Here is a 23,831-nt window from a genome sequence, read left to right as displayed (position 1 = left end):
GAGTCATCCACATCCAATACGTCAAGCACACATGGTGGTCTGCTGTTTTATTATCACATTTTTACACAGGGCCCACTCACTGGGTGTAGAGGCTGGCTGCAAAGACGATGTCGCGCCGTAGCAGGGTAGCCGCTGTCTCCATCTTGGCACCCAGCACAGGCTCTCCTACCAGGCGGGCTGCCCCCCGCAGCGAGCGGCACATCTCAGCCAGGCGCTGGATGCAGCGGACCACCAGGCCTTCGGGGGTTCCCGAGAGCCCTGCCAACTCAGAGAAGGGCTGTGGAGAGAGCAGGCTGAGGACTGACATGCTCTGCCTGGGCAGCCGCTCCCCAGACAGCTGTCTGTAAAAACCCCAACCCCTAGGTACTCACCATGCCCCGGGCCCACTCGTACACAACCTCAACCAGCCCAAAATTCAGCTCCCCAACAAATTCCTCCACTGTCTGGTTCAGGCCACAGGCCACCTGGACCTCACCAATGCGCTTGGCCACAGCCTGGACACGTTCTACTCCCTGCAGAGGGGAAGAAGTTAATGCCTGCCTTCCTGCTCTGAGACGGGAGGCCCAGATCAAGGAAGAGGCCATTCTCACCCTTGGGGCACTTACAGGGCTGGAAGGGGTCACCTGGGGAATACCTGGGGGAGGGGGCTGGGAACGCAACAGCCCAGGCAGGGAGAGAGGGGTGGTGTCCTCTACCTGCTTGAGGGTGCTCGGGAGCTGATCCCCAGGGTCCCCAGGGCTCTGGCAGACCAGCCCGGAGAGCAGGGCTGCGATCTCCTCAGGCCGCAGGGCGCTCAGTGCATTGTCAAACATGAGCTCAGTAAGGAGCAGCTCGTGGCTGCTCATGGCACAAGCCACCCGCCCTGCCAGCTTCACGGTACCCGCCTCATCCACGTAACCCAGGGTTCGGAGCACCTGCCAGAGAATGGGTGGGTACTGGGGAGCCTGCTGTCTTCCACCCTAGCCCCCAGCCCCCACTCCTGCTCCTCCCACCTCCACTCGCTGGTGGTACTCAGGGAGCAGCAGCAGCGACTGATCCGACAGTAGGAATCGCAGCCGTTCCATCTCCTTCTGTATCTGCATTCGCTCCCGCAGCTTCAGGTACTGCAGAGAGCCACCCATCGGCCTCCTGTGCCTCAGCAGGGGTGCACTGAGGACAGGGGCTGAGATGGGGACAGCAATCTACAGAGACCAGGGAGGAAAAGCCCTTTCTCCTAGCTTGGGAGCTGGCATCCAGGGCCCTACCTGGGCAGGAAAACGGGGGCTGTACACACACTGAGCCCCCCGGATCAGCTCCTCTAGCTTCCGAGCCCGGAGCCCACCCTCCACAACTGACACATCCTTGAGCTGCAGGTCGTTGACAGGATCAAGGGTGGGGGGTCCTGCTGGGTAGGCCTGAGCCAGGCGCAGCAGTTCCTGGACAGCAGTGGTCACAGCTGCGATGGGAGGATCCTTCCTGAAGAGGCAGCAGGTCTTGATCTCTCGAATAAGAGGCTTCTCTCCCATAGAAGTACCCCCTCAGGCTGCGGGAGACCCTTTCAAACAGCCCCCCACTTCATGGTCTCCCTCAGCCTGGGGGAGACCCCCCACCTGCTACCCCATACTACATGCCCCTCCCAGCATCTCTGACTTGAATTTCGGCTGCTGCCTCTTGCTGAAGTCCTCCAAGATCTTCTCTCCATTCACCCGGAGCACCTTGGTGGTGATGGCAGCCACGTCTCCTGGCTGGAGCTTGGTCACAGTGTGGTTACAGGGCCCTGCAAAAAGGGGAGAGCAGGTCAGAGCTTGCCACAGACCCAGGCATCCTGCTTACACCACTGTCAAAAGCCGGGCATCGCCCTCACTCTCACCTTCAGGCAGGAACAGCTTGAATCCCACGAGGTCATCTGGGTGGGGGACATCTGGAGTGGCTGGCCCCCCATCCTGTGGGTCCTGAGACTCGGGCTTATCACACAAGACCAGGGTTGTGAATACTCTGCTGATGGAGTTTGAGGAGACCTGGGGGAGTCAGGGAGGCCAGGAAAGGGGATGTGAGGAGTAGACATTAGAGGCAGAGACCAGACCCCACCCTCTGGCAAGGATCAGGAAGACCTTGCAGAGCTCAAGTCACAATCATAGCAGACATCTCGAGGGGAGGGGAAGGTGAGCATGAAGTGCTGGTGATGGGAAGGGGTGAAAGGAGGGCAAGAGGGAAAAGTGGGAGCCCCGTGGTGACTGTAACCTGCCCCTAGCCAAGTGGGGAGACGGCGAGAAGGCTTGCTCTCTCCCACCCTCTGGGGTCCAAACTCCCTCACCTGCAGGATCACACCCAGAGTGCTGTGATGCTCCTGATTCTTCACCACCACCACTCTTCCCACTGAGAGAGATTTCAGCCCATTCACAGACTCTACGATGCGTCTCTGAAGAACAGGGATACAGGACGAGGTATCATGGGGACAGACACCCAGGCTAATTTCAGGAGCACCCAGAGTGACACGTGCTCTTCCTCCCTTCCCCCATCATCTCCCCAACATTCACAATTTTTTAAAATTTGAGACAGAATCTTGCTCCATTGCCCGGGCTAGAGTGCCATGGCATCCATCAGCCTAGCTCACAGCAACCTCACACCCCTGGGCTCAACCAATCCTCCTGCCTCAGCCTCCCAAGTAGCTGGGACTACAGGCACATGCCACCACACCCAGCTAGTTTTTCTATTTTTAGTAGAGATGCGGTCTCACTCTTGCTCAGGCTGGTCTTGAACTCCTGACCTCAAGCCATCCTCCCACCTTGGCCTCCCAGAGCACTAGGATTACAGGCGTGAGCCACCGCGCCCAGCCCCAACATTCACACTTGCTCACCTGGATCATGTGCCGGGTCTCTGTCAATTCCTCCCCCCAGCTGTAATAGTCAGGCAGGTCGGCCAGTTGGCCAGTCATGTCAGGCTCCTCCAAGGCCCCCAGCCTCTTGGTCAGTTCAGCCAGAACTTGTTCATGGGCCTGAGCGGAAGTGGGGGAAAGGCTGTGAAAGGGGAGTCTCCAGGCCTGTGTGCCACACGCCCCACCTTCACCACACAGGCCTCCAGATGCCCACCTCTTCCCAGCCTGGCTTCATCCAACCTCCTGCTCTATATAGTGGTCACCCCAGCATCCTCACCTTGCTGTCCTTGCGGGATGGAAACTCAGAGAAGCTCCTCTTCATCATATCCTCCACCCTCAGGGCATCCACCCGTAGCAGGTTGAGGATCATAGTGTATGTGAGGCGGAACTGGGACTGCAGCTGGGACGGCTTCCCCTGGAGCCAGGTCAGAGAAGCCCGTGAGACTGGGGTGGGCCCTACTGCTCCCCAAGCAGTCATCTGGTTAACTGGGTCTACCCTCATCAGATCTACTCCTGGCCCTAGCTCTGCAACCATGGGGCTTTCGACAAACCACTTGCTCACCTCCTCTGTAACATAAGGGAGCAAACCAACATAAATAGACTCTCCAAGGCCCCATCTAGTTCTGTAGTCACAGGGGAAAAAATTAGAGGCGATGGACTCCAATCTCATGCTTAGATTTGCTCACTCCTACCTTGGTTTCTCCCAAGCAATATTAAAAAGTCAGAGGAGAGAGAAAGAGGGCTGGAAGAGAGAACCTAGCAGGTCCCGGAGCTGGAGCCCTGCCTGGCCGGCCTCACGCTGTCTGCTCACCATCATCATGCGGTGCAGGTCTGCCATCTCAGGCACGCGGCCCTTGCAGAGCAGGATGACAGTGCCTGTGGGGTCCAGGCCCCTCCGCCCCGCCCGGCCTGCCATCTGCACATACTCCCCGGGAAGCAGGTCCCGGAAGGTAGAGCCATCATGCTTGCGCATGGAGTCAAACACCACTGTACGGGCGGGCATGTTTACACCCATGGCGAAGGTCTCCGTGGCAAACAAGACCTGGGACAGAGCGGGAGAGAGAGGATCAGCAAAGGGACTAGACACATACACCCCTGGCCTCGGCCAAACCCACCTTACTTTGTAGCCAACGCTAGGTAGGCACAAGGCACAGTCCCAGGCTGTTACTTGTGGGATCTCATTTAACAATCCAGGCAAATCTATAGGGTAGGTACGATCATTTTCCTCATTTGACTTAGCTACCTAGTTCTTTCCTTTTATCCCCATATCCCACTCCCATCTTAATTTAGTGTATTGTATTTATCATGTATTGCATTTAGTAAGCACCTTTTTGTGCGAATGTGTTATTGCAAAACGTGTCTTGCTTTGTGTGCCTATAGTCTATAACTCACATAAAAGACAGTTATATATCTGATTGTTTTCTTCTTTTTCTCCACATGGTGTCACAACATCCATCCAGTGGTTATACCTAACCCATTGCTTCCAAATACCACAGAACACTCCGTGGGGTGCTTCCCCCACATTTACCTACCCTCTCTCCCAGGAAAGGGCACCCTGGTACCACCCTGCCACCATGGACAAGATTATATTAAACAGGCCGGGCGCAGTGGCTCACGCCTGTAATCCTAGCACTCTGGGAGGCCGAGGCGGGTGGATCGTTTGAGCTCAGGAGTTCGAGACCAGCCTGAGCAAGAGCGAGACCCCATCTCTACTAAAAATAGAAAGAGATGATATGGACAGCTAAAAATAATATAGAAAAAAAATTAGCTGGGCATGGTGGCGCATGCCTGTAGTCCCAGCTACTTGGGAGGCTGAGGCAGAAGGATTGCTTGAGCCCAGGAGTTTGAGGTTGCTGTGAGCTAGGCTGACGCCATGGCACTCTGGCCTGGGCAACAGAGTGAGACTCTGTCTCAAAAAATAAAAAAAAATAAAAATAAAAAAGATTGTATCGAACAAAGAAGAGCATAGTGTTCCCTCATGGACCAGGGTGAGAATTTCTTTGTGGTATGTACCCAGGAACGGAATTTAGGGTCAAAGAGTATGTCATACTTGCTCTGCCAAGGTGCGCTCCAAACTGACTACACCTGCACAAGGATCCCTAGAATCCTATAGTCTCCGGTGTCTCTGGAAACACCTTGGCAGTAGCCAGCTTCCTAAATGTTATCAGTCTAAAGCTGTAAGGTTGTATGTCATGAGTAATTTGCATTTCTCTGATTACTGATGACTTTTCATATGCTCACTAGCTTTTTAGGTTTCTCTTCTGAGAACTACCTGTTCTTAACTTACGCATCCCCATTTTAAGCTGGGAAACCTAAAGTTCAGGAAGGTTAAGTAATTTGTCCAAGGTCATACCACAAAAACATGGTGATGCTGGGATTCAAACCCAGGTATTCTGGATCCAGAGCCCAGGTTCTTAACCACTGCACTGACCTGCCTAAACTTCTGCCCCTCTGCCCCCTGGGCAGCCCCTAAAGGGACAACAAGTACCCTGGGGAGTCCCTCTCCCACCACCGTGTATACCTTGACCAGGCCGCGGCTGAAGAGCATCTCCACGATCTCCTTGAGGATGGGCAGGACGCCACTGTGGTGCACACCCAGGCCTCGGTGCAGGAGCTCTGACATGTGCAGGACCTTTGGGGGAAGGCCCACGGTCAGGGATGGGGTCTTGGCACACCCTATCCCCCCAGCCTCCCAGGTCCGTGCCTGTATACACACACACACACACACACACACAAAGGCGCACCTGGGGCAGCTGGCGGTCAGAGCCACGGAGGCGAGCAAGGCAGCGCTGCAGGAAGAGGTGAATCTCACTCTTCTCTGAACTTGTGGTGAGGTCAAGGGAGGTGAGGCCCGAGGCCTGCTCATCACAGCGGCCCCGGGAGAAGGTGAACACCACCACAGGCAGCTGGGCACGCGTGCGGAGGGAAGCCAGAAGGGACAGGTACACTCCACGGTCCTGGGGACGGAGGGGGAAGGGGCAGAGGCTGAGTGCCTGAACCAATGGGAGGTGAAGCAGTGTCAAGTGGGGCAGTGCTCAAAGCTCAAGTTCAGAACTCCAGGGGACAAGGGAAGAAAAGACGGGGGAGAAACAGGTGTTGGCAGGTCCTAGCTCTCACCTGTCCAGGCCCCCCCTGGTGTGTGGGCTGCTTGGCCCCAAAGGTCTGGGCGTGTTTGCTCATCCTCTCCTTCTTGGCCTCCGCAGCTGCGTAGTACCTGGCTCACAGGGAGGGGTGGCCGTCACACCCAGCTGGGGGTCCAGCCTAGACTCCCTCCCCCATCTCCAAGCTCACCCCTTTGTGTGGAAGGCTCCTCGGGAGTCCAGCAACAGGAAGAGCTCCCCCTGGGTCTTGGGGCTGTTCCCTGTGAAGAGATAGTGTTCCAGGGGGACGGGGCGGGCAACGGTGCTGATCACGTAGATCTGGCGACGCTTCAGTCGCCTGAAGGGAAGAGAGGGCAGCAGGCCAGGGGTGGGAGTGTGGAAAGGAACCCACGTGCCCACCTCGTTCCCCATCCCCTCTGACCACACTCAGTTTTTTCTGAGACCCAGAATGGAAGGCTGTCCCCCACCATCCCATGTCGATATCCTGCAGCTGCCCAGATGGGACGTGTCCCCAGCCCCAACCCTTTTCCCTGCTACCCCCAAGGCCTGACCACTGTCCTTGCTGTGGCAGCCTTATCCCCGTGCCAACCAAGGAACACCACAGGCCCTCCACCCGGCACCCCAGGACACACGTCTCACCCAATCCAGTCAGCAAACTCGAGGGCGTTGGGGACGGTAGCACTCAGCAGGATGATGGAGACGTGGTCAGGCAGCATGATGAGCACCTCCTCCCACACGACCCCACGCTGGGCACGGAGAGGGAAGAGAGGTCACCAAGAGTACAGAAGGTGCTTCCCTTCTGCCCCTAGAGAAGGGACACAGGGTTCCATGTGGGGGCAAAGAAGGCAATAAGGTCCTCGTGGTGTGTGGAATAGCAGAGCTGCTCAACTGGTCCCACAGGAGGCCCCTAGGGGACTCCCTACCCCTTACCTCAGCATCATTGATGTAGTGAACCTCATCAAAGATGACCCACTCCAGGTCCCGGATGACATCTGAGCCGCTGTACAGCATGGAGCTGGGGAGAAGAGGCCGAGGGCTAACTCCCCCGCATCTCCTGTCTCCACCCCTCCTCAGCCAGCATGCTCTGGAACAGCCTCATCCTCCCAACCAAAAGTCCATCTGTCCCGAGTGCCCATCTCTCACCGAAGGATCTCTGTGGTCATGATGAGGCAGGAGGCCTCCGGGTGCAGCTGCACGTCCCCAGTGAGCAGCCCCACATCCCCGAACGTGTTCCGGAAGTCCCGGAACTTCTGGTTGCTGAGGGCCTTGATGGGCGAAGTGTAGATGGTGCTGGGGAGAGGGACTCGCGGTCAGCACCTCCACTCGCACACGGAGCGCTTGCAGGACGCCCCAGAAGCACGGGTGCTCCCCTTCTCCACCCAAACTACCCTCACATTCTCTTTCACGACGCGGCTCTGGGAAAATTCTGTCCCCCACCCCTTCCTGAAATGACCAGGTCATTCTTCTAACCTCTGTCCCACCATGCCTCTCATTTCTGTCAGGGCTCCTTCTCAGTCTCTCCCCTGACCCTCTCACCTAAAGGGCGAGGTAGCAAGGCGGGGGAGAGAGCAGATGCCGGAGGATGTAGAGAAAACAGGCCCTGGTGAAGGGGAGGCTGGGGAGGGAACTTGTACCGAGTCATGTGTTTCTGGGCCAGGGCAATGGCATATTCAGCCACGACTGTCTTCCCCGCAGATGTGTGAGCTGCGACAAAGACAGAATCATGCCGCTCCAAGTGCAGGATGGCCTGTTTTTGAAACACATCTGGCTCAAACGCCCACTGTCAGAGAGAGAAATACATGGGGGCTGAAAAAAGGAGGGGGCCTTCCTGCCTCCTGCTCGTAGGGCACGCGGGCCAGAGCGGAGGAGAGCAGAGCGAGGCGAGGCTGGTGCTGAGGACCAAGACTCGGCTGGGAGGCGCACGGCCTGTGGCAGACAGAAGGCAGGGGCAGGCTGGAGGCTGCGCCAGGGTCTGAGCCAGCAAGAGTGCTGGAGCGAGCAAGGACTAGCCCCGGTACCTGGAAGGCTGGCTGGGGAATGAGGCAGTAGAAATCATCCACAGGGGAGGTGACATCCACGGGAATGGCCCACTGCTCCTGAGGTGGAGGTTTTGGGGGCTCTGGGGTGGATACAGCTGTGGATGCTTCCTGGAAAAGCCAGGGGTAGGAGTGACAAAGATACAGCCAGAGAGTTCTCAATTACCATTCCTCCCAAAGATGTCCCTTTCTTCCCCTCAGGCCCAAGAGAGCCAACCCACCCTCCCTTGTGGCAAGGTCTCTCCTCTCTTGCCTCCACCGTCAGAACCACTGACCTTCAACACTAAGTCCTCCAAGCTGCTTGCTCGGGCCAGGGGAACACTGCAGGGAGAGGCTGAAGCAGTGTCCCCTCTGGGACCTGCTGGCTGTCCCACTGCCTCACTCTCATCCTCATCACCTCCACTCAAATCTAGAGGCTCCAGCAGACGGCTGAGGCTGAGCAACCCGGGAGCTGGAGTGGGGTGATCTGAGGAGCAAGGCGAAATGGGAGACCTTGTCACCTCCTTCTCTGCTCCGTAAAAGGGCTCTACTCCTCCTACACTTCCATCACGAGACGAAAACTAACCTTTTGGTGCAAAGTCCACGCCCTTCTTGAAACCAGGTGGAACAGTAAGAAGATCTAGAGGACAGGGAGAGAGAGAACCAGGGCCACTGCACACTGGAGTGCCAGCTGTAAGTCGTATAAACCTAAAGGATACCATTCACAGCACAGACACTGCAGACGGGGATGTTTGCTGTGACACTTTCCCAGCAGATGACAGTAAAGGATATTACGGAAAGGACACCTTTCTCTAATTTGCTCAAAGGCACGGAAGTGCTCAGACTCAGAGCCCCACCTCACCTTTCTCAAAGTCTATCTCCTCCTCAGCCTCCTCCCGAGTGCTCAGATCGGTGATGGTGGGTTCGTCCATCCCACCTGGGGAAAGGGTGGACAGACAGGGATTCATGGGACGAGGGTAACACAAGATGAGTGGGAAACCCTTCCCCGGAGACTAAGCGCTCCCTCTCCTACCATCCCATCTCCACAAGAGTCACCTGGCCAGAAGGGGTACTGTGTTGGATTTCCCCACAGGGACTGGGAGACCGGCCCTGGAGGCCGGCGAAGAGACAAGGAGGTCGTGGCCGACAGGTTTGTGTTCTCCAGCAAGACCTGAGGCAACAGATCACAGCCCCAGTGAGACTGAGCTTGCCTCTAACCCCCTTACCTTCTCCCAACTCTGCTTCCCATGGCCTCTGACCTCTTACCTCCTTGTAGCCCAGTATCTGGCCTGTGGTTGGGTGTCTTTGGGCCTGTAGGTCAGATGGGACAGGGGCCCCCAGGGCAACCAGGAGAGACCAGGGATCTGTCTTCCTCTCCCATTTTCTGGAGAGAAAAGAAGTAAATTTGGGGTCTTTTTTCTCCCCCTGTCCCAACTCCTTCAATAACCCCTCTCCCTAGTCCAGGCCCCTACAGCCAGACTCCTCACCGGGCCGAGTGCTCCACACCATGCAGAGGCAGCCAGGCTGGGGACGACAGAAACAACTGCTCTGCTTCTTGCTGCAGATCTGGGGCACAGGGAGGGAGGCCATGGGGAAGCTAAAACAAGGGCAAGAGGAGAGGCATTAGGTAAGTAAAAATGGTAAAATGTAGACAAAAGAGGTGATGGGATTTGTGTCTATTTGGTTTTTTCAGAGATAGAGTCTCACTCTGTCACCCAGGCTGCAGTGCAGTGGCATGATCATAGCTCACTGCAGCCTCAGACACTTGGGCTCAAGCAATCCTCCCACCTCAGCCTCCCAGATAGCTAAGACTACATGCAAGTGCCACCACAACCGGCTAATTTCTTTTTGTTGTTGTTGTTGTTGAGACTGGGTCTTGTTATGTTACCCAGGCTGGTCTCAAACTCCTGGCCTCAGGAGATCCTCCCATCTCAGGCCTCCTGAAGTGCTGGGATCATAGGCGTGAGCCACCATGCTCTGCCGGGATTTGTGTTTAGATCAAAAATGGCAGATGTCCCAAACAAACTAGAACAATCAGGCTGAAGTAACATTTTCCAAAAGTCCTGGGAAGTTGCACTTTTAAAAAGCTCCCCTGCTAATCATGAAGCACGCTGAAATTTGAGAATCACTGATTTCAGAAAAAGAGGTCTCAGACCTACGGAGGAAGAGTCAGGGCTCAAAGCCTAGCATCTCAATCACCAAGTGCCCTGGTGCTTGGAGACAGAAGAAGGGAGCTCCAAGTTGAAAAGACACACTTGAAAAAGCAGCTCTCAGAGCTAAGGTATCCCCTGCTCTGTCCTCACATGAGCTCGGACTCACTGATGACAGGTATCCAGGCACGGGAAGCGAGGTCATGCTAGATGATCCTACTGTGAGGAGGGCGGAGGAGGTTTAGACTAAATGCAGGTTAAAAGTCACTCACTGTGCTCTCTGGAGCCCCAGGCACGTTCAGCAGCTCCCAGCGCCCCGTGCATCCCAGCTCCACGGCCCGAAGGGGCAGGTCCAGGGGATCCGGCGGAGGCAGCACTACGGGGAGACGACAGAGGTCAGGGGTCAGGGGTCATTCCCTGTCTACTACTGCGTTCCACGCCCCTTCCCCTCACCGAGTCGCTCAGCCTCCATCATCCTGGAACCACCGCAGCTGCCTAGCAGCCCGGAAGTGCAGCGAGTCGTAGCGGCGAATAAGCCCCGCCCCGGAACGGGCGGAAGTGGAGGAGACTTCCGGCATAGTACCCGCCGCGAGGGTGCACTGGCGCGGCGGAGGGCTGGTGTGGCGCGGTGGAAGGCCGGGCGGAAGTGCGCCGCGGGCCGCCTTGGTTACCGCGTTCCCCGCCTCTCGTACGTCATCGCTCTGAGACCGCTATCGGCGGCCAGCGCGGGCGCCGCCCGAGACCGTGGGGGTCTGGTTGCCGCCCCCCTCAGGTAAGGCCTTCTTCTCCTCACCCTTCGCCCCTTTTTCCGAGTCTCTTCTTGCTTCTTCCCCGTTGCGTTGCTCTGAGAACGCTGCGCGGATTCTGCTGCCTCCTCTGCTGTTCGAACCCCCCGGTTGGCCATACTAACCCTAGCGGGGGCAAGGGGGTCGGGTGCCATCGTCTGGGCGACGGAGGGGGTGTTTTCCCCTCCCTGGGCCACGTGGTCCCCCGAGGCGCTGGTGTCTGTGATCCCTGGAGACAAGAGGGAATGCTGGTTGGTCCCGACGAGTGGGAGCTTTGGATGGCAACCTGGTTTAAGCAAGGGCTAGGGAAAGGCCACAAGCAGGAGTGGACAGGCCTGGAGGGGTGGGGTTGGGTGCAGCGTGGACAGCGTGTGAACCCTGGGTGGTAACAGTGGAGAAAGATGTCTTGGGCCCTGCCCCTGAACCAGGAGCCACCATGTTGGTGATACCCCCCGGACTGAGCGAGGAGGAGGAGGCTCTGCAGAAGAAATTCAACAAACTCAAGAAAAAGGTGAGGGAGTGTGTGTGGACATGGCGCAACCTTTCACAGACTCTGCACTCTGAGAACACCTGGGGTGAGTGTGAGGGGATGGGGGATTCTTCTGGCACATACGTGGGGACGTATCACCTCATAGTGTAGCTTCAGGGGATGGGCCTTCCCAAGTCTTGGTGTGGGCCTTCTCTCTTTTCTTTGTAGTCTGCCATGGAGTTGTCTCTCTTTCCTGTGATTTTTAATACCATCTAAGAGCTGGTGATCCCCAAGTTTGGTTTTTCCAGTTCCATCCAGTGTCTTACTGATAAACTTCAGATACTCAAAATTGAAGCTGTCACCTTCCTAGATATTCTTGATCTTCCACATCGGACTGACTACACTCAATTCTCCCATGTGTTTGAACTCAAAATCTCATCTCCCGCTTCTCCACTATTTGTATAGCCAAATATTTGCCAAGTCTTCTTGTTTCTTCTTTTAAGTAACTTAACCTGTTTATTCTTTGCTGTGTATTCCCCAGAGCAGGGCTTTACTGACACTCATCTAGGCTGTTATAATGGTCTGTCATCAGGTTCCTCAGTTTTTTTTTGAACAGACTTCTTCATTCCTGCTAAAATAATCTCTTGAAAACACTAAACTCTGCTCCCTGTCTTTCTCAAAACCCACAGTGGTTTCTTATTGTCAGTATAACAAAACCCCAAAACCTTAGCTTGGCATCCCTGTCTAGTCAAATAGAACTATTCACTACTGCCAAAACATGCATTCCCAAGGCCTTCTTATCTCTGCATCTTTGCCACCCTGTTTTCTTTGTCTAAAATACTCCTCTTCCCTCTATGTTGTGCAGATTCTACCCAGGGCCTAATTTAGTAGCCATTAAGCATCAGAAACTCTTACTTGTTTTCGGGTGTGAGTAATCTGCACCTCTTATAATCATTCTTGGCAATTCACACTAGTCATTTTATGTCTCAGACTGTAAGCTTCTTGAGGACAGGAGCCACACTTAGACTTCTGAATGTCCCTGTTACAAAATCATGACTGGGTCTCATTAAATATGTAGGATATGGATGAATGAAGTCCCCAAGAAAGGCACAGAGGCTCATACTTAACTCACAGTTTATATCCTGGAGCTCCAGTCTGTGATCGAAATGTTTGTCTTCAGCTTCAAAAATGTGAGACTCTAGGCCAGGCACAGTGGCTCATGCCTGTAATCCCAGCACTCTGGGAGGCCAAGGCGGGAGGATCACTTGAGCTCAGGAGTTTGAGACCAGCCTGAGCAAGATCAAGACCCCGTCTCTACAAAAAATAGAAAAAATTAGCTGGGCATGGTAGCATGTGCCTGTAGTCCCAGCTACTAGGGAGGCTGAGGCTGGAGGATCACTTGACCCCAGGAGTTTGAGGTTGCTGTGAGCTAGGCTGATGCCACAGTACTCCAGCCCAGGGGACAGAATGAGACTCTGTCTCAAAAAAAAAAAAAAAGTGAGACTCTGGAAATCTCTGGATTCCATGGTTTGGCTAGATTAGGTATTGTTGGCATTGTACATGATCTCTGGGACCAGATGTGAAAGGCAAAGCTGCCTCAATGCACCACTCTGGGGACACTGAGAAAGATGTCTCTGGAGTGATGCACCCATGGGGCTGGCCCTCACTGACCCCTCTCTTCTCACCCTCATTCCCAGAAAAAGGCATTGCTGGCTCTGAAGAAGCAAAGTAGCAGCAGCACAGCCAGCCAAGGTGGTGTCAAACGCTGTGAGTGACAGGGAAAACGGGAATGGACTGGAAGTGGGCTGCTTGGGGCTGACCTAGCCAATGTAACGCCTCTTCCCCTGCCTCTCAAGCACTGTCAGAGCAGCCTGTGGTGGACACAGCCACAGCGACAGAGCAGGCAAAGCAGCTGGTGAAGTCAGGAGCCATCAGTGCCATCAAGGCTGAGACCAAGAACTCAGGCTTCAAACGTTCTCGAACCCTAGAGGGGAAGTTAAAGGTGAGCACAAGCAGAAGGATTGTTCAGGGGACCCCTGACTTGAGAGGACATCCCCCCAGGTTGGAATAGAGCTGGGTTTAGGGGGAAAGAAATGCAAGTTGCCGTAACCATTGTGAGTTTCGGTTTTCTTATCTGTAAAATGAAAAAACTGGCTGACTCCTAAATTCTTCTCCATTGTGCACATTCTGTAAATTAGATTCTAGTTCTTGGAATGTTTTGCTCTAACGGATTGAATGGGCTGAAAATCATCAGATTCAGGAGAGATTTACGTAAACTAAATACGTATGTGTCAGGTCACTTATAAAAAGTACTATATAGTCAAATAAGAAATGTACATAGAATTAAAAGAAAAAATAGAGAAAACTAAGAAGAGAGTGAGGGGAAAGGAACATTTCCTGTTCCCATGCTGAGTCAGGTCCCTGCCACCTCTCCAGGACCCCGAGAAGGGACCAGTCCCCACTTTCCAGCCGTTCCAGAGGAGCATATCTGCTGATGATGACCTACAGGAGGTAATGGTTCCTAATTCTCTGTCCGTGAGGGGCTGGGGATTGAGGAAAATGAAAGACCCACATATTTTGGACCACATGTCCACAACTGGGAATGATCTTAACTGTTCTTGGTTTCTTTTTCAGTCGTCCAGACGTCCCCAGAGGAAATCTCTGTATGAGAGGTTAGAGGGTTAGCAATAGGACTGGGCCCACTTGGCGGCAGGGTTGATTGCCTAAGTCCTGGGGAGGTGTGACACAGAGTGGAAGGAGCTGGGCCGACAAGGGCATGTTGAGTCTCCACAGGGTCTGGGAGGAGGAGGTGTAAGCCTTCTTTGATCTTCACTGCCTGCTTCTCCCCAGCTTTGTGTCTTCCAGCGATCGGCTTCGAGAACTGGGACCAGATGGAGAAGAGGCAGAGGGCACGGGGGCTGGTGATGGCCCCCCTCGAACCTTTGACTGGGGCTACGAAGAACGTGGTGGTGCCCGCTCCTCAACCCCCCCTCCCCGAAGCCGCAGCCGGGACCGCAGCCATGAGAGGAACCGGGACAAGGACCGAGATCGGGAGCGGGATCGAGACCGGGACCGAGATCGCGAACGGGACAGGGATCGGGATCGAGACCGGGAGCGGGACAGGGATCGAGACCGAGAGCGGGATCGAGACCGAGAGGGCCCTTTCCGCAGTGAGTGATCATGGCTGGAGGGGAAGATGACCTCAGCTAGGCTTTAGGTGGGTCCTACTAAATGGAATGTGAGATGGGCTGTGTCTTGTCACTGTGATTCTTGATCCCACAGGGTCGGACTCGTTCCCTGAACGCCGGGCCCCACGGAAGGGGAATACTCTCTATGTGTACGGGGAAGACATGACACCCACCCTCCTCCGTGGGGCCTTCTCTCCCTTTGGAAACATCATTGACCTCTCCATGGACCCACCCAGAAAGTAAGGATGACAACGAAGCATGATGAGCAGTCCTGGGAGATCCCTGGGGTGTGGGACCTGGGGGCGGAGGCTGCCCTGCCTGCAGCAACCTGTGAGCACTGAGTTTGGTTGGGTCCAGAAGAGTCCATAGGTCCTCCACTGACCCTGTTTTCTCTTACCCCAGCTGTGCCTTCGTCACCTATGAAAAGATGGAGTCAGCAGATCAGGCTGTTGCTGAGGTTGGGACTTCCCAGATCTGTTTTTCCCATCCCTCCTGCCATCCTCATGTTTGCTCCTTAAAATAACTGGGAGCCAGGAGGAAATTGGTTCCTCTTGACAGAGAAAGTCTCTCCCTATTCACACAGAAAAACTTCCATTCTCAGATACCTATTCAGTCTACTCCCGGGATAGCAACCCCTGGGACAACTTCTTTGGTTTTCTGTAATGTTCTTTCCTCCCCCATCCTCTGCCTCTTCCCCTCTTCTGCTCCAGCTCAACGGGACCCAGGTGGAGTCTGTGCAGCTCAAAGTGAACATAGCCCGCAAACAGCCCATGCTGGACGCTGCTACTGGCAAATCTGTCTGGGGCTCCCTCGGTAAGAATTGGATTCTTTCCTACCCTCTCTTCCACAACCTACCCCTTCTTTTTGTTCCCCCACACATGCCTGGATTCCCTGGAGGGGATAGAAGTCAGAATTTGTGTGGAGGCTATGGAAATGGGAAGGAGAATTGCCAGGCTCTGTTAGTTAGAGGTAAAGGAAGAAAGAGAGAAAAGGATTGAAAACAACTCTCAAAGCAATGACTAGAACAGGTAAGAAAGTGGGAGCTGGCGTCAGTTTGGTGAGGAAGACGAGCATCTCATGAGGCTTGCTCATTTTGAGAGGGTGCAAAGTAGGTTTCATATTTAAAATTAGGGATCTGAAACTCAGGTGTGAGGTGAGGAATGCAAACGTAGGTTAGGCTGGGCATGGTGGCTCACACCTGTAATCCTAGCACTCTGGGAGGCTGAGGCGGGAGGATTGTTTGAACTCAGGCGTTCGAGACCAGCCTGAGCAAGAGCGAGACCCCGTTCCTACTAAAAATAGAAAGAAATTAGCCAAACTAAAAATAGGAAAAAATTAGCCGGGCATGGTGGTGCATGCCTATAGTCCCAGCTACCCGGGAGGCTGAGGCAGGAGGATTGCTCCCAACTACCCAGGAGTTTGAGGTTGCTGTGAGCTCGGCTGATGCCATGGCACTCTAGCCCGGAGAACAGAGTGAGACTCGTCTCAAAAAAAAAAAAAAAAAAAGGTTAAAAAGTCATCCACATCACTGGGTGGCCTACAAAACAGTATCATCAGGGGAGACTGATTTTGGAAAAAAGAATGACCTGGGACCGGGCTTGAGGAATATTAGGGACTATGTTAGGAAGCAGGACTGTACTCATGCCCCACATGTCCCCAGCTCTCCTGACATGTCAGGCTGATGTTGAGGATGCAGCAAAGGAGGCAGGAGGGGACCGAGGGCTGGGAGCAGCACCAGAGGGGCCAGGGCCACTGAAGCCAAAGGACACATGCTTTGAGAAGGAGGGAGTGGTCTGCAGTGTCGGGGTACAGAGATCACAGAGAGGGGGACTGGCATGGGTGGGATTCTTTCTAGCCCCAGGGTGGTGGGGATGAAATCCTTGGATGGGGTGAAGAAAGGGAAGTGTCCAGTGGCAGAAGGGAAGAGGAAGAGGAAGAAACAGCTAGAGACTCAAGGGACAGTGCTGAGGGTCAAAGCTACGCCCTAGATGAGCTCTGTGGGGCAGTAGCATTTCCTAGTGTGAATAACCCATTTTACCTGAAAATAGATGTTTCCTGGGAAAAGAGTGAGCAGAAAGAAGGGCCCTGCAGACAAAAAGAAGTGAGCGAGAGTGGCCCTGCAGACAAAGGGAGGGAACCAGAATTGACCAGCATATCAACAAAGGGCCACAGAGAGTTTCTGATTTTTAATTTGTGACATACTAAAAGTAGCATGTTAATGTTATTTGCATGTCTCAGCAATCACATTTGGGGGTTTTGTAAGAGCAAAACATTCGTCACAATGTCCATGTGTGTCACAATAACAGCTTCCACTCTCCTTGGCAATGGTTTGGGGGCCACTGTTCAAGGGGGCTAAGAGGAGAAAGGCCATTCTGGCCACGAGGGGGCAGCGGCCAGGAGTGAGGTAGTCAGGCTCTGGGCCTCGGGTCTGATCAGTGATCTCCCTTAGGTCTTACCTGTCTCTCTCCTCCTTCCCTAGCTGTCCAGAACAGCCCTAAGGGTTGCCACCGGGACAAGAGGACCCAGATTGTCTACAGTGATGACATCTACAAGGAAAACCTTGTGGATGGCTTCTAGGGAATGGAGCTGGATTCCTTGTGCCTCACATGCCCCCAATGCTGGTCTCAGTAAAACACTGAGGTGGAAGCTCACACATTTCCCTCAGCCTCTGGTTTTTCAGCACTTGGGATTGGGGTTAAGCCTTTAAAAACGGCTGTAAGATTTGATCTCAGTTGTAACAACATGGGCAGTGCACATTCCCCACTCCCTTGACCCAAAAGGATCTGGAACACAGGTATTATCACAGCTGTTTTAATTCAGTGCCATTCCCCTTTCCAGCAAGAAACCCCTTAAAGAAAACCCAGCTCCTCATGTTTGAGTTTCTCCTTCAGCCAGGGCAGCACTTGGAAGAGGTTGATGTGAAAATCTCGAGCATGAGCAGGTACCTGCTGCTGCCGTTTCTGGTTTTTGCAGACGTCCACCACTCCCCAGCTGATTACACCAACCTGCAGAGGCAAGGAGGAGCCGTGTGGGCCATTTGGTAGAATTCCTTCCTGATCCCAGAAGCTTGTCTGTTCCCGATTGAGTCTGAGCTGATCTGAAGGAATTAGACTGGGGTCCAACTCAGCCCTGTGCTCCTCTCGGCCTAAGGCGAGGCAGACGCTGCCCGCCTCCTGCTCCTGGCCACGTGCATGGCCTCTCCTGCTTTGGGGCCCATGCTGACCATTTGGCGTCTCCCCACAGTTAGGAAAGGGAGAACTCACTTGAATGAAGCGACTCCTCTTGTGAATAATCAGGGGGCCTCCAGAATCACCTGCATAAGAGGAGAAGCTGTAGGGAAAGGACTCTAGGGCCTCAGGGACTTGTAGCACAACCAAAGAGCCTTCTCTCACCTTTGCAAGTATTGGGGTCAGCGTAGGGATTCACCCCTCCAGTGCAAAGGAACCTGGGCGTGACCACCTCAGAGATGTCCTTGACTTGGTCGTAGCCTGGGGCATATTGAGCATCTCTCTCACAGCTGGCTTTCTGTAGGGACGTGGGAGAGACAGGAGAAAGGGGTGATGAACTAAGGTGGCTTAGGAGGGACTGAGGCCTGCAGGACCACCTTAGGATCCCCATTGCTCACCTTATCCCCATTCTTGATGTAGACCTCCTTCCGAGTCAGCTTCTTCTCCTCCTCAGACACAAACAGGGCTTTGACATCCATCGCAGGGAGCAGCTCTTCCCCTGGACAGATGGGCAGAGTGGGTCACTTCAGCTGCTCCTACCACCACCACCGCCTCCCCATTGACTCTGTCATCAGCAGTTGTCCCTCTAGGCCTTGCCATGAGCTAGGCCCTGGGCTGCACCTCCCTCTCGTGCCCCACTTGTCTCTTGGATTCTCATCCTTGTCCTCTCCCTGAATGTGTCTCACTGTGTTGCTGGCAAGTGGTTGTCTGTGGAAGCCTCAAAGCTCGAGTTGTTCCCTCGGTGCAGGGGAGGCAAATGGGCCTGTTCAGGAGAAGGGGATGGTCAGGGACAACAAACTGGGCCTGCCCCTCACCCCGGTGTTCCATCCCGCCTTCCCAAGCTTTGCCTCCTCAGGGATCCGGCTTCTCTCACCTGAGAGTCTGGTCGTATGTCAGCTTATTCTTGAGCTTTACCAAGGCCACATCGTAGTCGTAGAATTCAGGAATTCCTTCTGCCTTTTTCCCGTTGATGTTGTACTTGGGGTGAAATAGGACTTCTTCTATCTCCAACTCCCGCCTCTTCCCTCCTGAAGTAGGAGAGTGGAGGTATCACTTCTCTGTGGGCAGCCTCCTGCCTCTGGCCCCATGTCACTCCTAACTTGTCTTCCCCATCCCTGACGGGCCCGGGTGCTGAGGAGGGGCTGCGTTTAGGACAGGTGGAGTGTGGCATCTTGAGGTGGGAGGTGTTGCCCCCAGAGTGTAGCTGCAGCTCAGGACCAGTCAGTTGCGTCCTTACCCACGCTGACCTTGATCGAGTGTTTCTGGTCATCCACAGTGAAACAGTGTGCTGCTGTCAGCACAAAGTACTCAGACACCACAGCCCCCATGCAGTTCTCATGTCCCTTGGACGGGCGCTGGAAACAGATCGGGGGTGGGGGAAGTTCAGCTTCCCCAAACCACAATCTGATGTGAACATTCTGCCCTTCCCCCACCCCCATTTCACCCCGACCCCACCGCCCAACAAGTCCCCACTGCTGGGATGCCGTGCTTACAGTGACTGAGATCTTGGCCTGCCACGGCTGCCTGTGGTAATCAGTACCTTTCCTGTGTTCCCAGACCATGCCACAGAGCCCCAGGGACTTGCTTTCATCTGGCAGAGAAGGAGAATGTGCTCAAAGCTGGGAACACTTCATACTCAAATGGCAGCAGCCTTCTGGGGAGGGGTCCCTGCATGTTGACGAGGAGCAGAGGCCCGTGAAGAGAACGGGAGAGGCCGGGGGCGTTTGTTTCCTCGTGCTGGGAGAGAGAACTGCTGTGGTTTAGCGGAGAGGACTTGGGACTAAGCTGTCAGAGGCCAGGCTGTTTTCAGACCCAACCCTGTTGGTAGCTTGCTGTCTCTTGACCTCTTTCGACCTCAGTTCCCACTTTTGTCAAATGAGGGCCTATAGATCTCTGAAGTTGCTCAGAGCTCTGTGATTCTGAGATTAGGGAGTAGACAGTGCCAGGAAACAGAAATAGTGACACTTGAGGTAGAGAAGGAGGAATGAGAAAAGCTTGCCAGACTGCCAGGGCTTCAGGGGTAGAGGAGAAATGAGTGACTTCAGGGCTGTCTGGAGAGAGTTAAGTTCTTAATGCCCTTCTCGTATCTTCCTACCAATCATTTGGTAGAAAACATCTTCCAGGTTTTCCATATCCTTGACTTTGAACACATGTTGCTCGTTGTCTTTCTTGGAAGCCAAAGCATTGATGTTGACTTGGTCCACCAGAGGACCGACTCCAAACACGTAGACATCTGAGGGAGAAAAAGGGAGAGTGAGGGTCCAGGCCCCGGGGAAGAGTGGTGCTGGGTCCTGGGCAAGTCACTCACCCAGATAATCCTCCCTTGGGTTTCTGCGATCCCTGCCAATGTTCAGCAAGTCCCGGATCTCATCGATGACAGTTACTGGGTCCCCACCCATGTTGTACAAGCCTGCAGAAAGACAGGGACCATGAGGGTGGGAGATGAAGAAGAAAAGGGGTCAAGAAAGATAAATTGGCTAGAGGCAGTGACACACATGGTTGGGTGAGCAGGTTGAGGAGGGGATGGAGGTGGCAGATCACAGAGGGCTTTAGGCAGAAGGGTCCTTCCTTGTAAAGAGTCACAGGAGAGATCAACAGCCCACTCTGATCTGGCTTTTGGCAAGAAGTCAGGGCATTGAAAATAGCATACTATGGTTGGGAGAATTCACAGCTTTTCTGGGACAAAGGTCATAGTAAGAGGCTCAAGGGTGGAGGTTCGTGGACGAGTCTGTTAATAGTCAAGAGACTGCTTTAAGTAAAAGGGAAGGAGGGCATTCAGGGACCCGACTCTGAGTCTAGTGTTACAGGTGGACTGAAGGACCACATGCTGGTCTGAGAGGGTGGGGCAGGAGAGAGGTCCCTTCTGACCATCAGTCATGAGGATAATGACATGGCGCGTTCGGTTCCAGCCTTCAGGAGGGGCGTCCCCTGGCCAGCTCATCATGCTGTATACTGCCTGGAGGGCCTTCTTGGTGTTAGTCCCTGACTTCAACTTGTGGTCTGTGCAAAGGGAAAAGGTCATCACCTCACCTGGTCTTCCACACCATCCTTGAACCTCAGAGGCCTACCAGCAACTGAGGTTCCTCACCTTTCAACTTTTTGCATTGATCATCATCCCTCTGACTTCCCTTTGGCCACAAAGTGGCCCCACCAGCCCCTAATAGGTTCCCATTAACCCCACTGCCTAGTGAACCTGCTGTTCAACGTTTGACTACACAGTGGTCCTCCCTGTCCCCCTCAACGTGGTCTCACTACCCCCTCCACACAATACTCCTGAACCCTCTGGTTCTCTGACCCCAAAGTAGACCTCCCACCGATCCCTTCCCTAACCTCTGACCTTCGTAACTGATTTCGTTGAGCTTCTCTGTGACCCAGTCTGCATCACTGCTCTTTTGATCAGACACTTTGATCAAAATGTTGGGGTATGTGGCATATGTTATTAGACCATATCTTGGCCTCACCCCATAACTCGCCACCTGTGAGTGAGGGAGCAAGGAGTCAGGGCATTGAAAGTAGAATACTATGATTTGGAGAATTCAGCAACTTTTCTGGGACAAGGAAGGTCATAATAAGAGGCTCAAGGGCTGAGGTTCATGGAGAAGCCTGTTCACAGTCAAGAGACTACTTCAAGTAAAATGGAAGGAGGACAGATAGGACCCGGAGATTCTCTGGGGCCCTGTCGTTCAGAAGGGCTAGGATTATCAGGGAGCTAGTCCTGGAAGGGCAGTGAGGTTTATACAGAGTCCCAGGTTCAGGGGAAGGGGAACTCCACCTTCTCAATTAAGTTGGTTAGACACTTCTTGGCCCCTGTGAAGTTCCCGGCCCCAATGCTGTCCGATCCATCCAGCACCAGGTAGATGTTCATGGAGCCCGATGGGTCCAGGACAATCTTCCGCTTCTGTTGTTCCCCTGAATGCCAGCAGAGAGACTCAGACTCCAGCGCTCACGGTTCTCCTGTGCCATCCTCCCCCAATACCCCCCACCCCCGCATCCAAACCTGGGCTGTGCCCATCCTCAGCATCGACTCCTTCTATGGTCTCTGTCAGGGAAGACAGGAAGGCTTCTGCCACCTCTTGAGGGGTGTCATACATGAAGGAGTCTGGGAGAGATCAGAAATCAGGTCAAATGTCTGGAGTGGTCAAGGACACACGACCAGAGAGACAGAATGGTGAGTTTCCAGGGTGGAAAGGGCTCAGAAGTGAGATGGTCCTACAGGGAGGTTTAAAAGAAGTGAGGAAGGAGCAGGTTGAGGTGAGGAGAGAAGACAGTACCCTGGTGTGGGGACAGAAGGATGGGAAAGCAGGATCTGACCTGGAGTCACAGGTCAAGGGTCACCTTGGCAGGAAGGCTCCGTCCCACTCCAAGAGCCACCTTCCTGACATGTGCGCCGCTGGGAGCCACGCAGGGTAAGCCCCCGGCTGCAGTGGTAGGTGACGCTGTCTTCAAGACGGTACTGGCTGCCCACCTTCCTTGTGCCGATGGGGATGCCTGGGTTGGGGCAGTAACCCGCTGCAGAGGCATGAGACGTGGGGTGAGCGCCCGAGCCTGAGGCCCAGAGGGGAAGGCAGAGAGCAAGATTTAGGGTACCCATTCCTCAGGCTGGAGCACTGTCAGAAACAGGGTGACGAGGGAGGGGACACTTCTCACCTCCATCTTCGCAGATGGCCGTTTGCCCATCCCACCGGCCATTTGGTTGGCAGGTGCGATTGGCAGAGCCCCGGAGAGTGTAACCGTCAAAGCAGCGGAAAGAGATCTCCTCGCTCACATTGTAGTGGGGGGACCGAGGCCAGTATTCCCCGTTCTCAAAGTCCTGTGGTCTTGGGCAGTGAATTGCTTTGGGGAGGGAGACAAGTGGACGTCATCAAGAGGGAAGGGCTGCCTTAAGGGTATCCCTCCTGATCTCAGAGCCCCTGTCCCTGAGAAACAGCGCATTCCCAGTCCCACAAGGGCAGCATCTACATAGCCCTCATCCCGTGGGGGCTCCTCCCTCCCATTTCTGAGTGTCCTCTTAATTTCCAGTGCTGCCTGGAAGCCCAGGGTAAATGCTTAGTAAAAGTTAGCTCCTCTCCCTCTGCCTACTTCCCACCCGCCCCCCTAGGACTGCTCCTGCTCCTGGTCAGCCCACCTTGCCAGCCGGCCTGGTCTCAACCCAGCTCCAATCTCATCCTAGTCCTGACCTGGCTGCCACTTGCTCATCCCTCCCTTAGGCCACCACCCACGCTCACCACCCTCAAACCTCTGCACTCTGCCTTCTTGACAATCTTTTGGTCTCGGGTCTGCAGGGTGCTCCAGGACCCCGTGGATCTGCAGGTGCGAGTCTGCACAGGGTACGGGTAGAAACCAGAAGGACACACATACTCCAGTGCATGGCCCTCTTGGAGAAGTCGGAAGGAGCCCCCTTTGATATCTATTCCTTCCAGAGAGCAGGGGCCTTGGGGCTGGGCCAAAGGCAATGGAGTTGTGCTCACACCTAAAAAGAAAGACCGATTAAGCCTGGCCCCACAAGGCCAAGGAGGGATGCTGGGGGCAGCAGGAGGGGACAGGGGACCCTTGCTTACCTCCAGACAAGAGGCCCAAGACCAAGGGTACCAGGCAGAGTCGGGGGCTGAGATCGCTCCTCATGGTGGTGGACAGCAAGAGAGCAGCAGGGACTGGGGTCAGGATGGCCCGTCCAGGCTTGCTCTGCGTGTCTGCTTGGCTCTGTGTCCAAGCTGAAACTCTAGACCTGGGCCTGGTGGCTCTCCCTCCCTTCCTCTGCCCCCTCCAGCCCCCAGCCTTTTATGCAATCTGTGTCCTGGCACCTGTGGCTGCCCTTCCTGCCCTGCCCACATCACTTTCCTGGAACATCCAAGCGGGAGGGCCCCACGGAGCTGCCAATCAAGGAAATAGAAACTGCACAAGTCCCACCCTTTGCTGCCCAAGGTCCAGCACTCTCCCCTTCGGCACCTCCTCTCAGGCCCCAGCTCCTCCCAACAAGCCCAGACCACCCACTTAGGGAGCAGAAACAAGGCCCCCAGCTCGCTCCCCTGCTGACTGTGTGTG

At 54.6% G+C, this 23,831-nt stretch overlaps 3 protein-coding genes across 4 annotated transcripts; 1 reads left to right on the top strand and 2 right to left on the bottom strand.

Moving 5' to 3' along the window:
- Nucleotides 1–32: 32 nt before the first annotated feature.
- Nucleotides 33–10,702, bottom strand: SKIV2L (Ski2 like RNA helicase). 2 transcript variants are annotated; one of them, XM_045541734.1, is made up of 28 exons: nucleotides 10,574–10,702; nucleotides 10,393–10,496; nucleotides 9,458–9,567; nucleotides 9,237–9,354; nucleotides 9,027–9,141; nucleotides 8,833–8,907; nucleotides 8,557–8,610; nucleotides 8,267–8,457; nucleotides 7,974–8,102; nucleotides 7,590–7,735; nucleotides 7,099–7,245; nucleotides 6,886–6,970; nucleotides 6,595–6,701; nucleotides 6,146–6,292; nucleotides 5,972–6,068; nucleotides 5,599–5,811; nucleotides 5,376–5,486; nucleotides 3,666–3,896; nucleotides 3,132–3,269; nucleotides 2,837–2,974; nucleotides 2,294–2,398; nucleotides 1,850–1,997; nucleotides 1,630–1,756; nucleotides 1,245–1,455; nucleotides 993–1,103; nucleotides 696–914; nucleotides 372–512; nucleotides 33–277 (listed from the first exon to the last, which is right to left on the bottom strand). In XM_045541734.1, exons 1-28 carry the CDS (start codon nucleotides 10,593–10,595, stop codon nucleotides 77–79), a joined length of 3,741 nt encoding a protein of 1,246 aa, XP_045397690.1. In that variant the 5' UTR covers nucleotides 10,596–10,702; the 3' UTR covers nucleotides 33–76. The 2 variants fall into 2 exon arrangements, with proteins under 2 accessions (XP_045397690.1, XP_045397691.1); XM_045541735.1 differs by having other exon boundaries at nucleotides 184–293; nucleotides 10,574–10,649.
- Nucleotides 10,703–10,785: 83 nt separating this feature from the next.
- NELFE (negative elongation factor complex member E) lies at nucleotides 10,786–17,213 on the top strand. The gene is made up of 11 exons (XM_045541744.1): nucleotides 10,786–10,892; nucleotides 11,334–11,416; nucleotides 13,072–13,141; nucleotides 13,231–13,376; nucleotides 13,811–13,885; nucleotides 14,009–14,046; nucleotides 14,225–14,544; nucleotides 14,657–14,801; nucleotides 14,965–15,019; nucleotides 15,273–15,375; nucleotides 17,042–17,213. Exons 2-11 carry the CDS (start codon nucleotides 11,342–11,344, stop codon nucleotides 17,137–17,139), a joined length of 1,125 nt encoding a protein of 374 aa, XP_045397700.1. The 5' UTR covers nucleotides 10,786–10,892; nucleotides 11,334–11,341; the 3' UTR covers nucleotides 17,140–17,213.
- Nucleotides 17,214–17,357: 144 nt separating this feature from the next.
- Nucleotides 17,358–23,692, bottom strand: CFB (complement factor B). The gene is made up of 18 exons (XM_045541736.1): nucleotides 23,348–23,692; nucleotides 23,026–23,259; nucleotides 22,437–22,622; nucleotides 22,125–22,298; nucleotides 21,787–21,888; nucleotides 21,562–21,698; nucleotides 21,127–21,265; nucleotides 20,658–20,789; nucleotides 20,098–20,199; nucleotides 19,885–20,022; nucleotides 19,283–19,380; nucleotides 19,027–19,144; nucleotides 18,664–18,817; nucleotides 18,476–18,552; nucleotides 18,188–18,288; nucleotides 17,955–18,087; nucleotides 17,826–17,875; nucleotides 17,358–17,567 (listed from the first exon to the last, which is right to left on the bottom strand). The coding sequence occupies exons 1-18, from the start codon at nucleotides 23,409–23,411 to the stop codon at nucleotides 17,412–17,414; spliced, it is 2,295 nt and encodes a 764-aa protein (XP_045397692.1). The 5' UTR covers nucleotides 23,412–23,692; the 3' UTR covers nucleotides 17,358–17,411.
- Nucleotides 23,693–23,831: the final 139 nt, after the last annotated feature.

Source organism: Lemur catta, chromosome 2 (genome assembly GCF_020740605.2).
Source record: "Lemur catta isolate mLemCat1 chromosome 2, mLemCat1.pri, whole genome shotgun sequence".
NCBI classification, from domain to species: Eukaryota; Metazoa; Chordata; class Mammalia; order Primates; family Lemuridae; genus Lemur; species Lemur catta.
The sequence above is the reverse complement of the archived record's forward strand: the minus strand, read 5'-3'. Positions and strand labels throughout refer to the sequence as shown.

Bases quoted from the DNA above. Each gene is read 5' to 3' on its own strand.
- SKIV2L (XM_045541734.1), bottom strand. From the start codon at position 10,595: ATGATGGAGGCTGAGCGACTCG. The intron at 7,736-7,973 runs GTACCGGGGCTA...TCTCTCTGACAG, and splicing joins TTCCCCAGCCAGCCTTCCAG to TGGGCGTTTGAGCCAGATGT. The intron at 278-371 runs GTGAGTACCTAG...CTCTCTCCACAG, and splicing joins ACGAGTGGGCCCGGGGCATG to CCCTTCTCTGAGTTGGCAGG.
- NELFE (XM_045541744.1), top strand. From the start codon at position 11,342: ATGTTGGTGATACCCCCCGGACTGAGCGAGGAGGAGGAGGCTCTGCAG. The intron at 13,142-13,230 runs GTGAGTGACAGG...CTGCCTCTCAAG, and splicing joins CCAAGGTGGTGTCAAACGCT to CACTGTCAGAGCAGCCTGTG. The intron at 15,020-15,272 runs GTTGGGACTTCC...CTTCTGCTCCAG, and splicing joins CAGATCAGGCTGTTGCTGAG to CTCAACGGGACCCAGGTGGA.
- CFB (XM_045541736.1), bottom strand. From the start codon at position 23,411: ATGAGGAGCGATCTCAGCCCCCGACTCTGCCTGGTACCCTTGGTCTTG. The intron at 21,266-21,561 runs GTGGAGTTCCCC...CCTCACTCACAG, and splicing joins TAACCAACTTAATTGAGAAG to GTGGCGAGTTATGGGGTGAG. The intron at 17,568-17,825 runs GTGAGTTCTCCC...TTGCCTCTGCAG, and splicing joins AGAGGAGTCGCTTCATTCAA to GTTGGTGTAATCAGCTGGGG.